General features: G+C 42.4%; 1 protein-coding gene across 2 annotated transcripts in view; it reads right to left on the bottom strand.

Annotated features, from left to right (window-relative positions):
• Window positions 1-440: 440 nt before the first annotated feature.
• Window positions 441-15856, bottom strand: part of LOC306921586 (uncharacterized protein) — a 36001-nt gene continuing 20585 nt past the window's right edge. Inside the window, exons 16-25 of one of the 2 annotated variants that reach the window (XM_079498780.1) lie at window positions 14675-15403; window positions 12267-12422; window positions 11478-11921; window positions 9680-10390; window positions 8742-9020; window positions 7351-7546; window positions 6961-7200; window positions 5607-5705; window positions 4304-4425; window positions 441-2374 (exon numbers count right to left, since the gene is read on the bottom strand). In XM_079498780.1, the coding sequence (XP_079354906.1) occupies window positions 2339-2374; window positions 4304-4425; window positions 5607-5705; window positions 6961-7200; window positions 7351-7546; window positions 8742-9020; window positions 9680-10390; window positions 11478-11921; window positions 12267-12422; window positions 14675-15403 (3012 nt within the window). In that variant the 3' untranslated portion in view covers window positions 441-2338. The remainder of the gene's footprint in view (window positions 2375-4303; window positions 4426-5606; window positions 5706-6960; window positions 7201-7350; window positions 7547-8741; window positions 9021-9679; window positions 10391-11477; window positions 11922-12266; window positions 12423-14674; window positions 15404-15856) is intronic. The other variant, XM_079498781.1, reaches the window with a different exon arrangement.

Genomic DNA, 15856 nt, shown 5'->3' with positions numbered 1-15856 from the left:
AGACCTGCATTTTCCAAATGTGCCTTTTATAGCACCACCAGGTCAACTTATGTGAAACTTATTTTTGATATTCGTCCAAATATCACGCAAATCGGTGTACATGGTAGTTATGTGATCAAGGATTAAGATGATCTGTCCGATTATATTCTATGCTACTGTAAGACATTGTCTATTGGCTATTAACTACTGCTTCTATGATCACTCAATACCAAACAATGCAACAAATGGTCCTAACCTGGTGGAGACCTGTGCTCCGAGGAGCACTTTTTGAAAACACAAAAGAAAAAAAATATTCTTCCAATATGCTTAAAAGAAAAAACAAAGGTGGAATATGCTTTTGATACTATAGTTACAGTCTATTAGGAATTCAACCCTGTTCATAATGGCTTGCGGCAAACAGAAATGCTCCAGTATAGGACATTAAAGACTTGACAAAGCAATGACAACATAATAGAACAAACTTTATTTATAGTTTCTCTTAATTCTGTAGAACAGGGGTCTGTAGAACAGGGGTCTTCAATGACCAAGGAACCCAACGCTGAGAGTGAGATGAAGCCTGGCATGGCCTGACTAAATCACTACGTAGATATTAGTCTGGAACTTCGTTGTGCAAGACTTAGTTCCAAGGGGCTGTTACAAACAAATTCCAACACCACAGCAAAAAAGTCTCACTTTGAATAGTGAGCTCTGATTAGTCACCCACAACTCTGGGGTGGGCAAAATGAAATTCAAAGTGCCAGACCAATCTACCCAGGATTTCTTTCCCTGTGCCAGATTCGTCTGGTTTCCAGGCTAGGGAGGGGACTGGCCCCCACTACATCTTGTATAAAATTGTGTTACAGATTAAAAATATTCATAGATAGCTTAACCTTTGGCTCTGTACTTTGTCTGCTCTTTTCTCCTCACTACACCAAAATAGAGCTCTTCACCGGGTCCCCCGACTCCGAAAATGCCCGAGTTGACCCGAGACCCGCTCGGGTCGGAGTCGTGTTTTAACGTAATCACTCGGGCCAGGTCGGAATCGGACGTATCCCCCTTGGATCTCGGGTCTGTCAATCATTATGTGTAATATCCGAGTGGATCCGAGAAGACCCGTAGGCTACTGTGTGTGTGAACTGTCTGTGCTTTTTTGTTGTTGCAAATGTTAATAAAATATTCATTCAGTGTGTGATTGTGTGCCAGTCTGACTGAGGCTATATAGCTACTCTTTCTCTCTGTCCGCTGCATGTGCGTTCATGCTCCGCATCGCTGTGGAGGAGAAAAACGGGGGGAAAAGTTCTGTTTAAAGTGTGATCATTTAGGCTGACCTAGGATCAGGTTAGTGTTGCAGCGACACGAATGGCTGTTACGTGTGATGATTATGCTGATTTAGGATCAGCAGCACAATGGTCTCAACGAGGTGAAAGCAAACTAGCAAAGCTCAAATCAAATGAATATAAGGATTAAAGCAACCATGATGAAAACTCTCCTGTGTATCCCATTCCCCACACGTGGATAAAGAAGAGGGCAAAGTAGGAGCGGTTTATAAATTAATTTAGTGTCGCGCCTTGTTAATATTCCATTCAGCCAAGACCGGTACATGCATCTGCTTCTGCTAAAACTCTGATGATTGTGTGTAAAAAACAAATGATCCGTTAGGTTAATTTTAAATGCACGCTGAGGAGACGAGAAGAGACAACTCTTTTTTTTCTCTCTCTCACCCTCTAGGCCTACTGCAGCGCGTAGTCTCTCTTTGTCTGTCTGTGTCTCTCTCGCGCTTTAATCATAAAATGGTAATTGGTCAATACGTTATATTATTTCTATATAGTCCACATTTATGTCTGCCTGGCTGGGTCTCTCGGAATGTCGTAAATAATCGTATTTCGGTCTGACTCTGTGCCGCAATTTGAAAGAAATCTCGGAACGGGTCGGAATCGGACGAAAATGTCACAGACATTGGACCCGTGAAGAGCTCTACACCAAACCTCTTTGCCGAAAATAACTCACAGCGCTGCGAGGCGCTGTGAGCTTGTATATCTTCCATTTTTGGCCAAAGGTCTTCTCAGAATAGGGATACAAGTGGTTAATGTAAAAAATAAAAAAAATAAAATCCTATCACACAGATAGATTTGACAGACCCCCTGTAGTAACTCTGAGGACCTACTAGGGGTCCAGGACCAGCTGTTGAAGACCCCTGCTGTAGATCATTTTTCACCAATGACAATCAAACTACCGCCAAAGAAAAAGTGACAATGTCACAATAAAACAAATAAACACAATAAACAAAAGGTTTACCAACAACAGCGAGTAGACCGTTGACAGGTGACAACAACACATTCAGGTTCACATAATGTAATGTTCATCTAGAGGTCGTCTTCCTGCTCTTGAGATATTTCTGTAAAACAAAAAACAAAAACCAGAATCAAACAGGGCAACCAAATAGACCAAAGACACCAAACTACTTCACTCGCTCCAATTTCTATGTTAATATACGTTCCCACAATGCCCAGCAGAGGGCAGCAGCTTGCAGTTCTTAGAAGTTGTACGTCTTGTATTGAAGGCCCAAACCGCTGGCCTGACGTACTTGTTTAGACCAGTGGTTTACAACCCTTTTCATATCAAGGTCCATTATTTATTCTGCATTTGAGCCACCATTAAATCTCATGACCACCATTTTCATGAGATTTAACCTCTCAGACCTAAAACTGAATAATATGTCCACCTTTCCATGCTGTAGCCCCGCCACCAGGGGGCGCCAACAGTCCCAGACCGCCACCATATATATATTATTTTATTTTATATTTTTTTCAAAGAAAAAAGTTTTTTTTACCATGTTAATAAACACGAAAAACACGTCCTTGGCGCTCCAGGACATCATGAAAAAGAAGTTAAATAAGTCCTTGGCGACCATTGAGTTAATGTTGGTACCATAGGAGAGATAACATGCAAACTTTGTCCAAAATAACAATTCTTCTACATTCTCCAATTGTGTAGACTTCTTGTCATGTAAATTAACTTGATGTTTAACAATAATTTAACTCTTGAGTCTAAATATTACGGGTCCATTTGGTTTAATTTTACACACTCAAGAGTTAAAGATCTATAAGGGTCCATTTTGTTACCAACTCTCCATCATTTAGCTGGGGACCACCTGGACTCCTCTCAAGGACCACTGGTGGTCCCTGGACCATTAGTTGAGAACCACTGCTTTAGACCAGGGGTTCTCAACGTTTTTGGCTGGGGACCCCCGGAAATGCTTTGGCCATGTCTTGCGACACCCACCTCGCCCACCCCGAATACAAATTGACCGCTAAAATAACCTTAATAATAGAGAAAATACATCATATAAATAAATACTGAAAACAGATATAATCATTAGGGAAAGTTTATGCATGCACTGTGTGTACTATGTAAACTCTCAATTTCCATTTTCCAGCCATTTAGTTGAAAAATGAAAATAATAATAATAATCTTTTTCTTTTTTTTTTTATCATCTGGGGACGCCCCCCAAATAATTTCAGAACCCCTCAACTACGACTCATTGTATAGCTGCCGTTCCTGCCGACCATTCCAAAGCATTCTGTAGTTTATTTCAAGTTTGAAACGTGCCAGTGAGGAGCCCCCACTGGGAGGAGACACGTAGTAGAGCCTCTGCCCTACACCTCCCATTGAACACCCTCCACCTACGGGCAGGTGCCACCCCAGCCCATAGGAGTCGCTATCGTAGGGGGTCTCGGCAAAGATCACCCTCCCTGTCCAGCAGAGCTCTAGAAAACACCAATGTTCCTATCGCGCTCACTGGATAATCAGAAAAGACCTCCGAACATCGCCGATTGGTTCAAAACCACAGGCAGCGCATTAGTTTCCGAAGAAAAAGAGTGCAAAGGCTGCGACTAAAACAGAAGCTAACAAAAGCAGTGCGGTCGGGGCCCTGACAGCGGTGCATAGCAACCGGAGCGGTTCCAAAAATGAAACACAGCGAGGCAATGTTATAGTGATATCAAAACACCTTAAGACGAGCCTGCACATTGCACACAATTAATTAATCAGGACGAGTATACGTGTCAACAGAATCAAATGTGTTAAATTTAAAGCATTAAGTTTAGAACTTCACTGACTATTGTCTAAAAGGGAAAAAATAGATGGAGCTGAAACATTGTCATAATAAAGTAACTTATATGTAGCCGTTGTTTGCTACATACTGTATATATTGTAGCCGATAAGCAGAACCATAAAATCATTTTTATGGGTGACTTTAGAAGAATTGCAACGAGACAGACATCTGCAATGCAACATCATCTTGTGCACAAGCATCCAACTGTACCTGCCAGTTCTCATGGTGATTCTGACTCTTGCAGTGGTTAAGCTCAGACTCCCGGCCTCCGGTGAAGAAGCGGTTGCACAGTTTACAGAAAAAACCTGTTTTGGGAACCAGGAACTCCATGCCTGCAGGGACAATATGAATGTATAGAACAATATTGAACATGAACAGAGAAAATCAACCTTTTTAATATACTAGAACTGTACGTGCCCGTCGCAGTCAGCCACCGGCCTACTTGGGAACGATGCAACTTGGGAACCTAATGATATACGTTGTCATAGCACCCGTTTTAACTGTCAGCCGGTGTCCCACATGGAGATCTGTGTATGTGCCTGTGTGCCTGTGTGTGTGAAGACTGAGTCTGTAACTCCGGTACAATACGATGTATATTTCTTTCCCTTCCCCTTTGGGAAAAAATCCACAGTGTTAATTTAAACTAACTGAAATGGACCCGTAATTGTTCCATTTGTACACTCTCAGAGTTACAGAGTAGACACATAGTCCAGTAATAATGTAATTTGACCTCTAACTAATTGCAAAAAAAACAAACTCAACTGATTTTGCATCTTCAATATATCCTGAACAACAGAAAGAAAGTTGCCTGGAATTGTCTGAGGGGAAAGTGTTGAAAATGGCCTGTACAGTATGGCCACCATTGACATCCTATTATAAGGCAATATTTTCTATATTTCCTTATGCTTTAAGTAGCATGTGACATATCAAACTAGGTTGTTGTCATGATGCTGAAGCCATTCCAAGCATTAGTTTTGCATACAAACACTCATTGGGCTAAATTTGGCCATAGCAACTTGCCAAAATGTAATGAGGTCAGCACATTTGGGCAAGTTGCTATGGCCAAATTTAGCCCAATGAGTGTTTTTATGCAAAACTAATGCTTGGAATGGATCCCCTCAGACAATTCCAGGCAACTTTTTTTCTGTTATTCAGGATATATTGAAGATGCAAAATCAGCTGAGTTCAGTTTTTTTGCAATTAGTTAGAGGTTGATCCTGTATTTTCCATAGATTTCCTGTACTAACAGTGTTACAGCTGATGGCATGGACCGTATCTCACCAACAGCACTGTTCAGGTCAGAGTTACAGAGTAGCTGATGGCATGGACCGTATCTCACCAACAGCACTGTTCAGGTCAGAGTTACAGAGTAGCTGATGGCATGGACCGTATCTCACCAACAGCACTGTTCAGGTCAGAGTTACAGAGTAGCTGATGGCATGGACCGTATCTCACCAACAGCACTGTTCAGGTCAGAGTTACAGAGTAGCTGATGGCATGGACCGTATCTCACCAACAGCACTGTTCAGGTCAGAGGGAGGAGGCTTGTCTTGTGTCTTCTGTTTCTTCTGTATAGGTCCTTCCTCCTTCTCTCCAGGCATCCTGCGCTTCGCTGAAACAAAAAGAATGTTGGGAGTGTCCGGGATTACATAAAACTATAAATATTATTGCAAGGCAAATTGTGGTAAACTGCTTTAAGTTACAATCAAAACAACATTTGATAAGTAGAATGATAGTGATGTCATATTTATTTTGTCTATGATAGCCCCATAATTCGATCCTGCTTACTTAGCTGTGGCACCTTGGAGAACTTGAGCACTTTATTATTTGGGTTTTATAAGTTTAGGTACCAGGCCCAACATTTAAATACAATATAATAGGTTATTTTCTTAGCAGGGTGCAGGGATGGAAATGAGGTTTCGATGTTACTACACCTTCTTCGATGACCTGATGAAGATTAATCGAAACGTTGCCATTTCCATCCTTGCACACCGTTAAGGAAATAAAATAAAAGGCTCCAACTGCCAACTTGCTCCAGTGTCTTCATTCTACTTGCCATGTGTGATGTATTGCTCCTGAGATGCACTGGAGCAGCCTGAACTTGTCTTGAGCCACGGTGGATAAAAGTTGGTATCCGAAACCGGGGGAACCAGATCCAACATTAAAGAACCAGAGTCGCTTCCATAACATTTGGAACCGTTTCTGGTTTATCGCACTGTCAGAGCTGGTATGAGGACATCCCGTCTGCTATAATACAATACGGGTGGTTCGGTTCTCCAACTTTTTAATTTCAAGGACCATCATTCATAACTCTGAGAGTGAATAATTTACCCTCTCAGAGTTACAGATCTGTAAGAGTCCCTTTTGGAACTCTATAGAAATCGTTCAAAGGGAACCGCTAAGGAATTAGACACTAAGAGGGAATCTTTAAATCCCAAACGATCCCAACCCTAGCGGTGGAAACCCATTCGTACAATAGGTTATGTTTTTTTTTAAACCAGATAAGCAATAGAATGAAGGCAATATTGAATAATCAAATAAAGTACGAACATTTTAACCCATTTACACCTGAAAAGCCTATACGTTCTTATGGAAAGCATCTGTGTCATTTAGATGTTGCTATGTGTATACCTAAATATATCTAAATATTGAATCAAGCGACTTAAAAACTAGGGTGCACACAAAAGCCAGGGTAGACATTAAAATGACCCCAGAAGTGAAAATATCGCTTTATTTATTTATTTTTTTAAACTGTAAAAACTTGCTTTTATGGATTCGTTTGTCATCCTCATATTGATAAGCACTTTCGGTCAATTCTTGTAGTTTTAAATGTTCTATATAAATAATGAGTTGATCATTCAACCTACCAGAGACGGAGGCTGCTGTCTTCTCTTTGACCCTTTGTCCTTGGTTCTCCGGCTCTACTTTCTCCGGCACCAACTCCTCAGCCTGGCTGTGGCTGTCTGGACCTTGGTTCTCCTGCTCTCCTCCTGCTGTAGGCTCCACACCAGAGGAGCACACCTCCAAATCAGGGCTGGTGGAACCCTCAGGTGATCCGGCTGTCCCAGCTGGAGCAGATGCATCTGCCAGGGTGGAGTCCATATTGGCTGTAGTTGAAGACATCAAAATGCATTAGGACTTTTCAGCCGGTTTTGTATTTCGGTATTAAACTACAGTAAAATTCCCAGTTTAAATAAACGTGTCCCATCATATTAAAGCAGGTTGTAGATGTGCTGGAACAGAGGGAGCAGTGCTACCTGCTACAGGCTGAGGCACAGGTGTGTCCAGCTGGTCAGAGGAGCACATGGCCTGGGGGACAGGCGAGTGTGGGTGCTCAGCGGTGACGACCGGGCCCAACGCGGATTCCACACATGCAGGAATTTCAGAGGCGGTCGCAGCAGTTTCATAATTGTCTGGAGCAGCTGTTGCCAGGGTGACAGTCCCGGGTGAGCCCTAAGAGGTTTACAACAAGTACACGGGAAACACATTAAACACTGTTAAAACAAAAACAAACACAAAAAAGGAAAACAAAAAACTTAGGACAAGATAATGTCCTCGTCTGATTGAAATGAAGCGTCCACCATGTTCACCGTTCGTTAAGACACAGTGGTGTCAAGCTTGCTACTACGAAAATCCTTTTTGTTTGAGTGCAGCACGGAAAAAGTAGCAACAACTCGCAGTATTCTGCCAAGCGGCAGTTGGGTTGTGAATTCCTTTTAAATCATTGAGTTCAAAGTGTTTCTCCCTAATGACTCCTCTGTGTGAATGGGTACTACTACTTAAATCACTTTTTTGTTTTGCCATGGTATTTGTTCAAGAAATAGTCATTATTTGAGGTGTAATAATAATAATAATAAAATGCATTATTTATTTATAACGCACTTTACATTCTCACAAATCTCAGAGTGCTACACGGTTAAAAAGCATGGCAAAACAAATTAAAAACAGCATAAGCAACAATCAATATCATGGGACCCAGCTTGGCTAAACTGAAAGGGTCAAGTTAAGACTAGGTAAGATAAAGAATAATTAAGAGAATGCTTTGTTAAAGGAGGTAGGTCTTGAGGCGACTGTTCAAATGTGACAAAACGTAAATCCAAACTTTGATTAATATGCTGTACTCGACTCGTTAAGACCTTAGATGACCACCATGATCCCAGCAGCCCACATCGACCAGCTGGGTGGACATTCAGACAACTGAGAAATAATGCACCCACCACCACATTGACCTGAGGCCCAGTCTACAAATGGCTTAAATTAGTAGTTCTCACACTTTTTTCAAGCAGCAAGCTCGCAGCACCGCACAAAGTGACGCACTGTAAGCTTGTATAATTGCTATTTTTTAACAAAAGCTAAAAGACACCCGGTTTTAATGGGTTAATTTACTCTTCCAATGATTTCAACCGTAGCCCAAAAAAGGCGAGGAAATGTGGGCCACTGTTTGTTTCCCAAACAATGACATTTTAAAGTAAAGATCCCTTCTTTTTTCCTCACATTGTTTTTGGTTTAATTATTATTTCAAAAGATTACAAAAATAATAAAGCAGAATTGATAAATGTTCACAAAACATGCTAAAAATTGTGCAAAACGAAAAGGAAAAAGCAGCGGGGTTGAAAAGTTAGCGGAAGCTAATCACAAATGGAATTACCTGCGGTGTGTCTTCAGACTCCGACTTGCGTTGTTCTTCTGTGCTCTTCTCCTCCGCCGCCTCCCAAGTATCCATGGCAACGACAGCGGGCGGAGGTGGAGAACAGGAGAGGTAACACACGTCTCCCGTCGTCTCCTCTACCGTTGCTGTGGTATCCATGGCAACGACAGCGGGCGGAGGAGGAGCGGTGATATCGTGGACGTCTCCCACCTCGTCCACCGTCACAAAGTCTGCCATGTCAAACTGGAAGTCTTGGAACGGGTCCTCCTCTGACTCCACCTGAGGATAATGCAACAGCAGTGTGCAGTTTGACAGGACATTTTGATTTAGTCACAGCCTTCAATATATTTAGAAAATAATCTAAATCGTGAAAAATGGAGTTAGCTAGTTATATACCAATTAAAACATGTTTTAACAAAAGCTTTAGCAGTAGAAAAGTAGAAAATGCTAAATGGTTATTAAGGACTTGTGTTCACGAACACTTCAGTTTCACTGTGAAGTACGACGATGGAGAAACAACAGACAAGTGGATAAGATGAAGGCAACATTATTCAGTAACGCGTTACTATTGAAAATTGCCATTTATGCTAGAGTTTAATCTACAGACTCGAGTGTTTCAGCAGTGATGAAATACTGCAAAGGGTAAATAAAACCCACAAGGTGTGTTCTGCTGTGTTCAAGTCAACATGAATGACGATATGATTTTATTTGACATCATAGCACAATCCAACTATCAGTTTAGGAATTAGCATTACGGTTATTCATACGGAAAACGATGTCCAAAGTGATTTTAGGCAGATTTTAGGCAGACTTATTGAGTGCTTCAGTGCCTTATTTGCGTAGTATATTTTGAAGTGGCCAGGTAAATTGTTTTTATTCATATTATATTGTCCTCTACTGTGCACGTTAAGACTCCCCTTTGCAACGATATCAAATACCTTGGGAAGTTCAAGACAAGCAGGCTTGCATGAAGAAACCTCTCCATCACCAGCAGCAGAGCTAGACGACTTGGTCTCCTTTGGTCCAATGGTCATCTTGTCCTCTTGAGGTTGCATGGCGAGGGACTTCATGGCCGCATCCGGGTTGCAGACTCGTGTGGGAGCAGCGTTGGAAAGCTCCTCTCCAACCTCAATATCCTGCTGGTCTTTACTCTGTTCTTTCCCAGCGACTTCATCCTTGCTGCTGATCTTCTCATCTGTATCATCTTTCAGCTTGCCCTCCTTCATCTTCTTCCACAGTGAAGCAGTGTGTTTTATTCCCTTCAGGTGTTCGCATTTAAAATTATTATTTTTAAGGTATTTGATTGAGCACTTACAGAGAGAACAGTAGTAGTGGTTGGATGATTTTGGGTGTTGTACAATACATTCATCTTCGCTGAAGATCTCAATATCTTTGTCTTCTCTCTTCTTCCCAAGGTGCAGGTTCAGGCTTAGCAGCTGGTTGTGTTTTTTTCCATTCACGTGGGCGTCTACACATTTAGCGTCTCTACTGTTCACCGTGCTTTCACAGAGTGTACAGAAGAAGTCTATGGCCGTGCCATCGTAACAAAGGTCCACAAGATAGTCATACTTTCCAGTCTGTTGAGGAGTGGAGTCCTCCTTGTCACCAGGGGCCACTGCATGGCTGTCTTTGTCATGGACAGGTGACTCCTAGGAACAGAAAACAAGGACATGTCAAGCTGGACAGTTAAGAATAACTTATCTAGATCGAGGGTTCCCAAACATTTCAGGCCGCATATCATTACAGGTGAAAGGTTTCCCATAAATAATTGATATTTGCATGACACAAGACAAGTATACAATAAAGATTAAGTGGATAATCGATGATCAGATAGATAGACTAGAAAACATACCGTTCTTCTCAATTATTAATATATACACAAGTTATCGATAGAAAATTCACTAAGAGGGGGCACGGTGGCGCAGTCGGTAGCGCTGCCGTCTCACAGCTAGAAGTTCCTGGGTTCGATTCCCGCTGGGGACGCTGGGGGCGTGTTCTCTCCTCCACGTCACCAGTGCCCATACCCTAGGTGGGGTTGGAAAAAGGGCCTTTTTGTGTGGAGTTTGCATATTCTCCACGTGTCCCCTAGGGTAGGTACTAGGTGGGTACCCTCACAAAAAACATGCAGTAATCCTGGTCTCTAAAATGCCTCCCCCTGGCCAGCCGGATGGAGGGGAAAGGAACTGGTTGGAATAACGTGTTCCTTCCATGCGCTACGTCCCACCGGGGAAACTCCCCTGTCAGGTGAAAAGAAGCGGCTTGGACGTTCATGCATTGAAGGAAGCATGAGGTCAGTCCGTTGCTCTCCCCAGGTTGGCGGAGGGAGTGTAGAACCCAGGATTACATTAGATAATTGACACTGGGTGAAAAAAAAGGGTTACAAAATCGTGGGATAAAATGTAGTGAAAAAAATCACACCCGTGTGAACTGAGTGGTGTAAGGTCTTATATAGCCTGTCTGACGTAATGAAATCATGTCTGACGTAATTAAATCACACCCGGGTGAACAGGGTGAACATAGCAACCATGCTCATTTTTTCTGCACAGGTAATTAAATCACACCCGGGTGAACAGGGTGAACATAGCAACCATGCTCATTTTTTCTGCACTAACAAAGCCAGTTGTAGGAGTGGTTTACACCACTCAAAAAAATATATATATATACGCCAAGAATATAAATCGATAGTTGCAGCCCTACACCCGAGTGCTATTTTTGGGGCTCCGAGTCCTCTCCAACCTTAATATCCTGCTGGTCTTCATCCTTGCGGCTGGTCTTCTCATCAGCATCGTCTCGCAGCTCGCCCTCCTTCAGCTTCTTGGCATCAAAGTCTAATGCGCTTTTGTGTGCATTTGAACGCAGGTGATGTGCTTTACGATAAGACGATATGTTGCAGAGTTTACAGTGATACATTTGCTGTCCTTTAACATTACGGACCGATTTCTCCAAACACTTTTCTCCCAACAGTTGTAAACTGTGTCTTCTTTCCTTCAGGTGTTCATCTTTAGCCTCATCATCTTCGCCGCTGATCTTTGCATCACCGCCTGCAATTCGGTTTCCCATCTTAACATCTTTTTTCTTCTCTCCTGGGGCAGATTTTGGAGTAGAGGCAGATCCTGGAGTGAAGTCCTCCTTGTCAGCTGTGGCCACTGCGTGGTTGTCTTTGTCATTGACAGCTGACACCTAGGAACAGAAAACAAGGACACAAAACAACATAGACAACAGAAAATTAAACCACATCCACGAGCGCAGCTGACCTGTATGACATGCAGTAGAGTCAAAAGTACAATATTTCTATATGAAATGTAGGCATTTAAGTGATCAGCTTGCAAAAAAACTACAATAAAAAACGAATGCTCCCAAATGTACTTAAGAACAGTACACAAGTAAATGTACTTAGTTACTGTCCACCACTGCCTATGACAAAGTATAAATTGGCCTCAAGGCTGAACTGGGACGACCTTGGGAAGTCGGTCACAGCTCCCATCTTGTGCACCGTTACTGTAGTATCCATGTCTTTAAACTCACATCTCCTACCTTATCTACCATCACTGTAGTATCCATGGCAACGGCGTCGGGCACAGGAGGATTACTGGGGAAGTCGGTTACGTCTCCCACCTCGTCTACCGTCACAAAGTCCAGGAGGTCTGGGAAGTCTCGGAACTGATCCTCTTCCGACTCCACCTGAGGATGGTGATGAAATAGATGAGAACGCTCCTCCGTCCTACTCCTTCCGGACCCGGAGGCCCCAACACTCCCTGCCTTCAGGTGCCCCCCCATAAGAGTACGAGTAGTGACACAAGTATACTGTTGATTTAGTCCAGGGGTTGTCAACCCGTGGGTCGCGACCAAAGAAATCTTTGCAACTGAATGGCTGGAAAATGGAAATTAAGAGTTTACATAGTACGTGGTGCATGCATAAACTTTCCTTAATGATTATATCTGGTTTCAGTATTCATGTATGATATATTTTCTTTATTATTACGGTTATTTTTGCAGTCAGTTTGTATTGGTGGTGGGGGGAGGGGGGGGGGGGGGACATGGCCAAAGCATTTCCGGGGGTCCCCAGCCAAAAACGTTGAGAACCACTGATTTAGTCGACTGAAATGTATTTTGACGGGCCTTGATGGTGTCGTAACGACTGATTTTAGAGTTGGTTGCATGCTGAAAATAGCCGATCTTGTAGAGCTGCTATTTTCAGCAATTTTTCTGCTATTTTATGCTTGATTCATGATGAACCAAGCATAAAATGACAATCTATGCATTATACAAGCTCACAGCACGTGGCAGCTAGACATGTTGTGAGCTTGTAGGTCTGCTATTTTCAGTGCGCGACATGCTTTCATAGAAGACATTCTATGGAATCCATATGACGGTGACAGAGAACTTTAATCCATGTAATCATCTCAGGCTTACGACAGTAGCGTTGTGCTATATAACTGTTACTACACACAAGCTGGTGTTATTAAAATAAGATGTGTGCCGGCAATGGAGTTACTGCATTTAAAATGCTCAAAACATGTTCATATGGGTAAACGTGGTCACGTTTACTGGCTAAATGAGGTCTGATCAATATGAATTCTACAGAATGCACCGGCCTCAACATTAAAAGGCTCCATGGCTAATAAGCCAAATATGCCTTAATGTATTATAATTGCCCTCTATAACTAAAAGGTAAAATTAAAAACACCCTAAATATTGTATTTATTTTAGAAATAGTTGTCATTTCAAAAATAAAAAAATATATATGTAAGGTGTTTTTAATGTTTAATTTAAGTTATAGACGGCAAATAGAATGTATTAAGGCATATTTGGCTTATTAGGTATCATTTTAAATTGAGTGTCATTAAATTGACACTTAATTGAAATCACTGATTCCAAAGACCTTTTTAGTGAAAATATTCACAAGGCCAACACACCGCCAGAAGGTTTGAGCCCAGTGAGACTGTCCTGAGCAAGCTACAAGTGAAGCGAATGCTCGCCCCGAGTGGTGCAAAGCGGAAAGGTTTTACACTGCCCCAACAATACCACTCCCAACAATATTCGGTTACTAGTCAGTAAAACGGAACGGATACTAAAACGCCCGCCCCTAAAACACAGTCACCACAGGCGTACAGCCGGCGGAACGGCTCAGCCTGGTATTCCTAAACATAACCTCAGTGGTTCTCAAACTATTTCATACAAAAGACCCCAAAATATTATCTGTATTTGGCCAGAAGTAAATATACAAGTTAAAAATGTTTGCTTTTAGTTTTAAAGCATATATTCAAAGATTTGTGCCAGATTTTCACGATTTTTCAGAAATAGCAGATCTACACTGTGTGACCAGACAGTGGCCTTGTGGTTAGAGTGTCCGCCCTGAAACTGGGAGGTCGGGGTTCGATCCCCGGCCGGGTCATACCAAAGACTGTAAAAATGGGACCCAATGCCTCCCTGCTTGGCACTCAGCATCAATGGGTTGGATTGGGGGTCAAATCAACTAATGATTCCCGAGCGCGGTGCACGCTGCGGCTCACCGTTCCAAGAGATGGGCCAAATGCGGAGAACAAATTTCACTGCGGTAACGTCTGTGACTAATCGTACGACTTTGACTTTACAAGCTTGTAGTGCGGCACTCATTGCCGCACTATGTAGATCTGCTATTTTTCAATAGCTAAAGTTTAAAATAATTAAAGTTAAAGTGGTTAAACGCTAAAGCGACATGGAGCATGTCACAGATTTAGCGACACGGATTTAACGTCCTAAATGGGTTAAGGCGAGCATTCCGGTTACCAACAGAACATCTATATGAAATTAAAAAAACATTTAAAAAAAAAGGTTTTATCTCGTCTGATCCACGAGCACATTTTTACTTTAAAAAAAATAAACATTATTGACTTATACATTTCCGGTGAGCACCTGGTTGTCTCTTTTTCTCTGCCAACTATATCAAATACCTTGGGAAGTTCAAGATCAGCAGGCTTGCTTGAAGAAACCTCTCCATCAACAGCAGCAGAGCTAGATGACTTGGTTGTCTCCTTTGGTTCAGAGTTAATCTTGTCCAATTCCTTTGGTGACGTGTCGCACACTTGTGTGGCAGCAGCGTTGGAAAGCTCCTCTCCAACCTTAATACGCTGCTTGTCTTTACTCTTTCGTTCTTTTGAAGCTGCTTTCCCAGCAGCTTCATCCTTGCGGCTGGTCTTCTCACCAGTCTTGTCTCTCAGTTCGTCCTTCTTCACCTTCCGGGCACGCTTGTCATCCAGTGACATTGCGACACTGTGACATTGCTGCACATTGCTGCGAGCAGCGAGCTTTGCGCTGCGAACAGCAATGTGGTTTTTTCCCTTCAGGTGTAGGAATTTAGACTTAAGGTCATTGATGTAGCACTTACAGAGATGACAGTAGAAGCGCCTGAGGTTAATGTTCTTATTAACCTCTTCAACATAATCTTCTTGCTGCATGCGAGACAGCATCTGGTGCCTTTTCGTTTTTAGGTGGGCGTCTATACGTATAGGGTCTAAAGATTTAAATCTGCTGCCACAGAGTGTACAGAGGAAGCCATTTTTTATGTCCGTGCCCTGATAACAAACTTCCTCAAGATAGTCACGCTGTCCATTCTCTTGAAGAGTGGAGTCCTCCTGGTCAGCTGCGGGCACTGTGTGGCTGTCTTTGTCATCGTCAGGTGACTAATAGGAACAGAAAACAAGGACACGGTCAAGTTGGACAACAGTTTAAATGAATCCAAATCCACGAGAGTACCAGACCAGCATGATGGCACTCTAAAGGGGGTTTAGTTATAAACACCTGCAGTTGATTTCAGTGACAGAGTTTAAATACGTTTGAAACACTTTTACAGGATAGAATTATGTATGTTACAAGTTGGAATCTTATCGTTACCAAGTATCTATATGAAAAAGGCTTGTTAACCGTTTTCTGTGGCCACACGTCCTAGGGAATCCAACCGACGACTCCATACGTGTGTACACGTCCTAGCGCATCCTCAATGATAACAGGCGAGAGACGAATATTCTGAATTTTTTTATTTTTTTTTATTTTTGAGTGAGCCTCTAAGGCACCCGTAGCTTCGCTCTGCCTTCATATTAGCATCTCGTTCACTTAGCTGTTAGCGCGGCAGAAAG

The sequence above is a fragment of the Electrona antarctica genome (genome assembly GCF_951216825.1).
Source record: "Electrona antarctica genome assembly, chromosome: 4".
Classification (NCBI taxonomy): Eukaryota; Metazoa; Chordata; class Actinopteri; order Myctophiformes; family Myctophidae; genus Electrona; species Electrona antarctica.
This window is presented reverse-complemented; position numbering and strand designations above follow the sequence as displayed.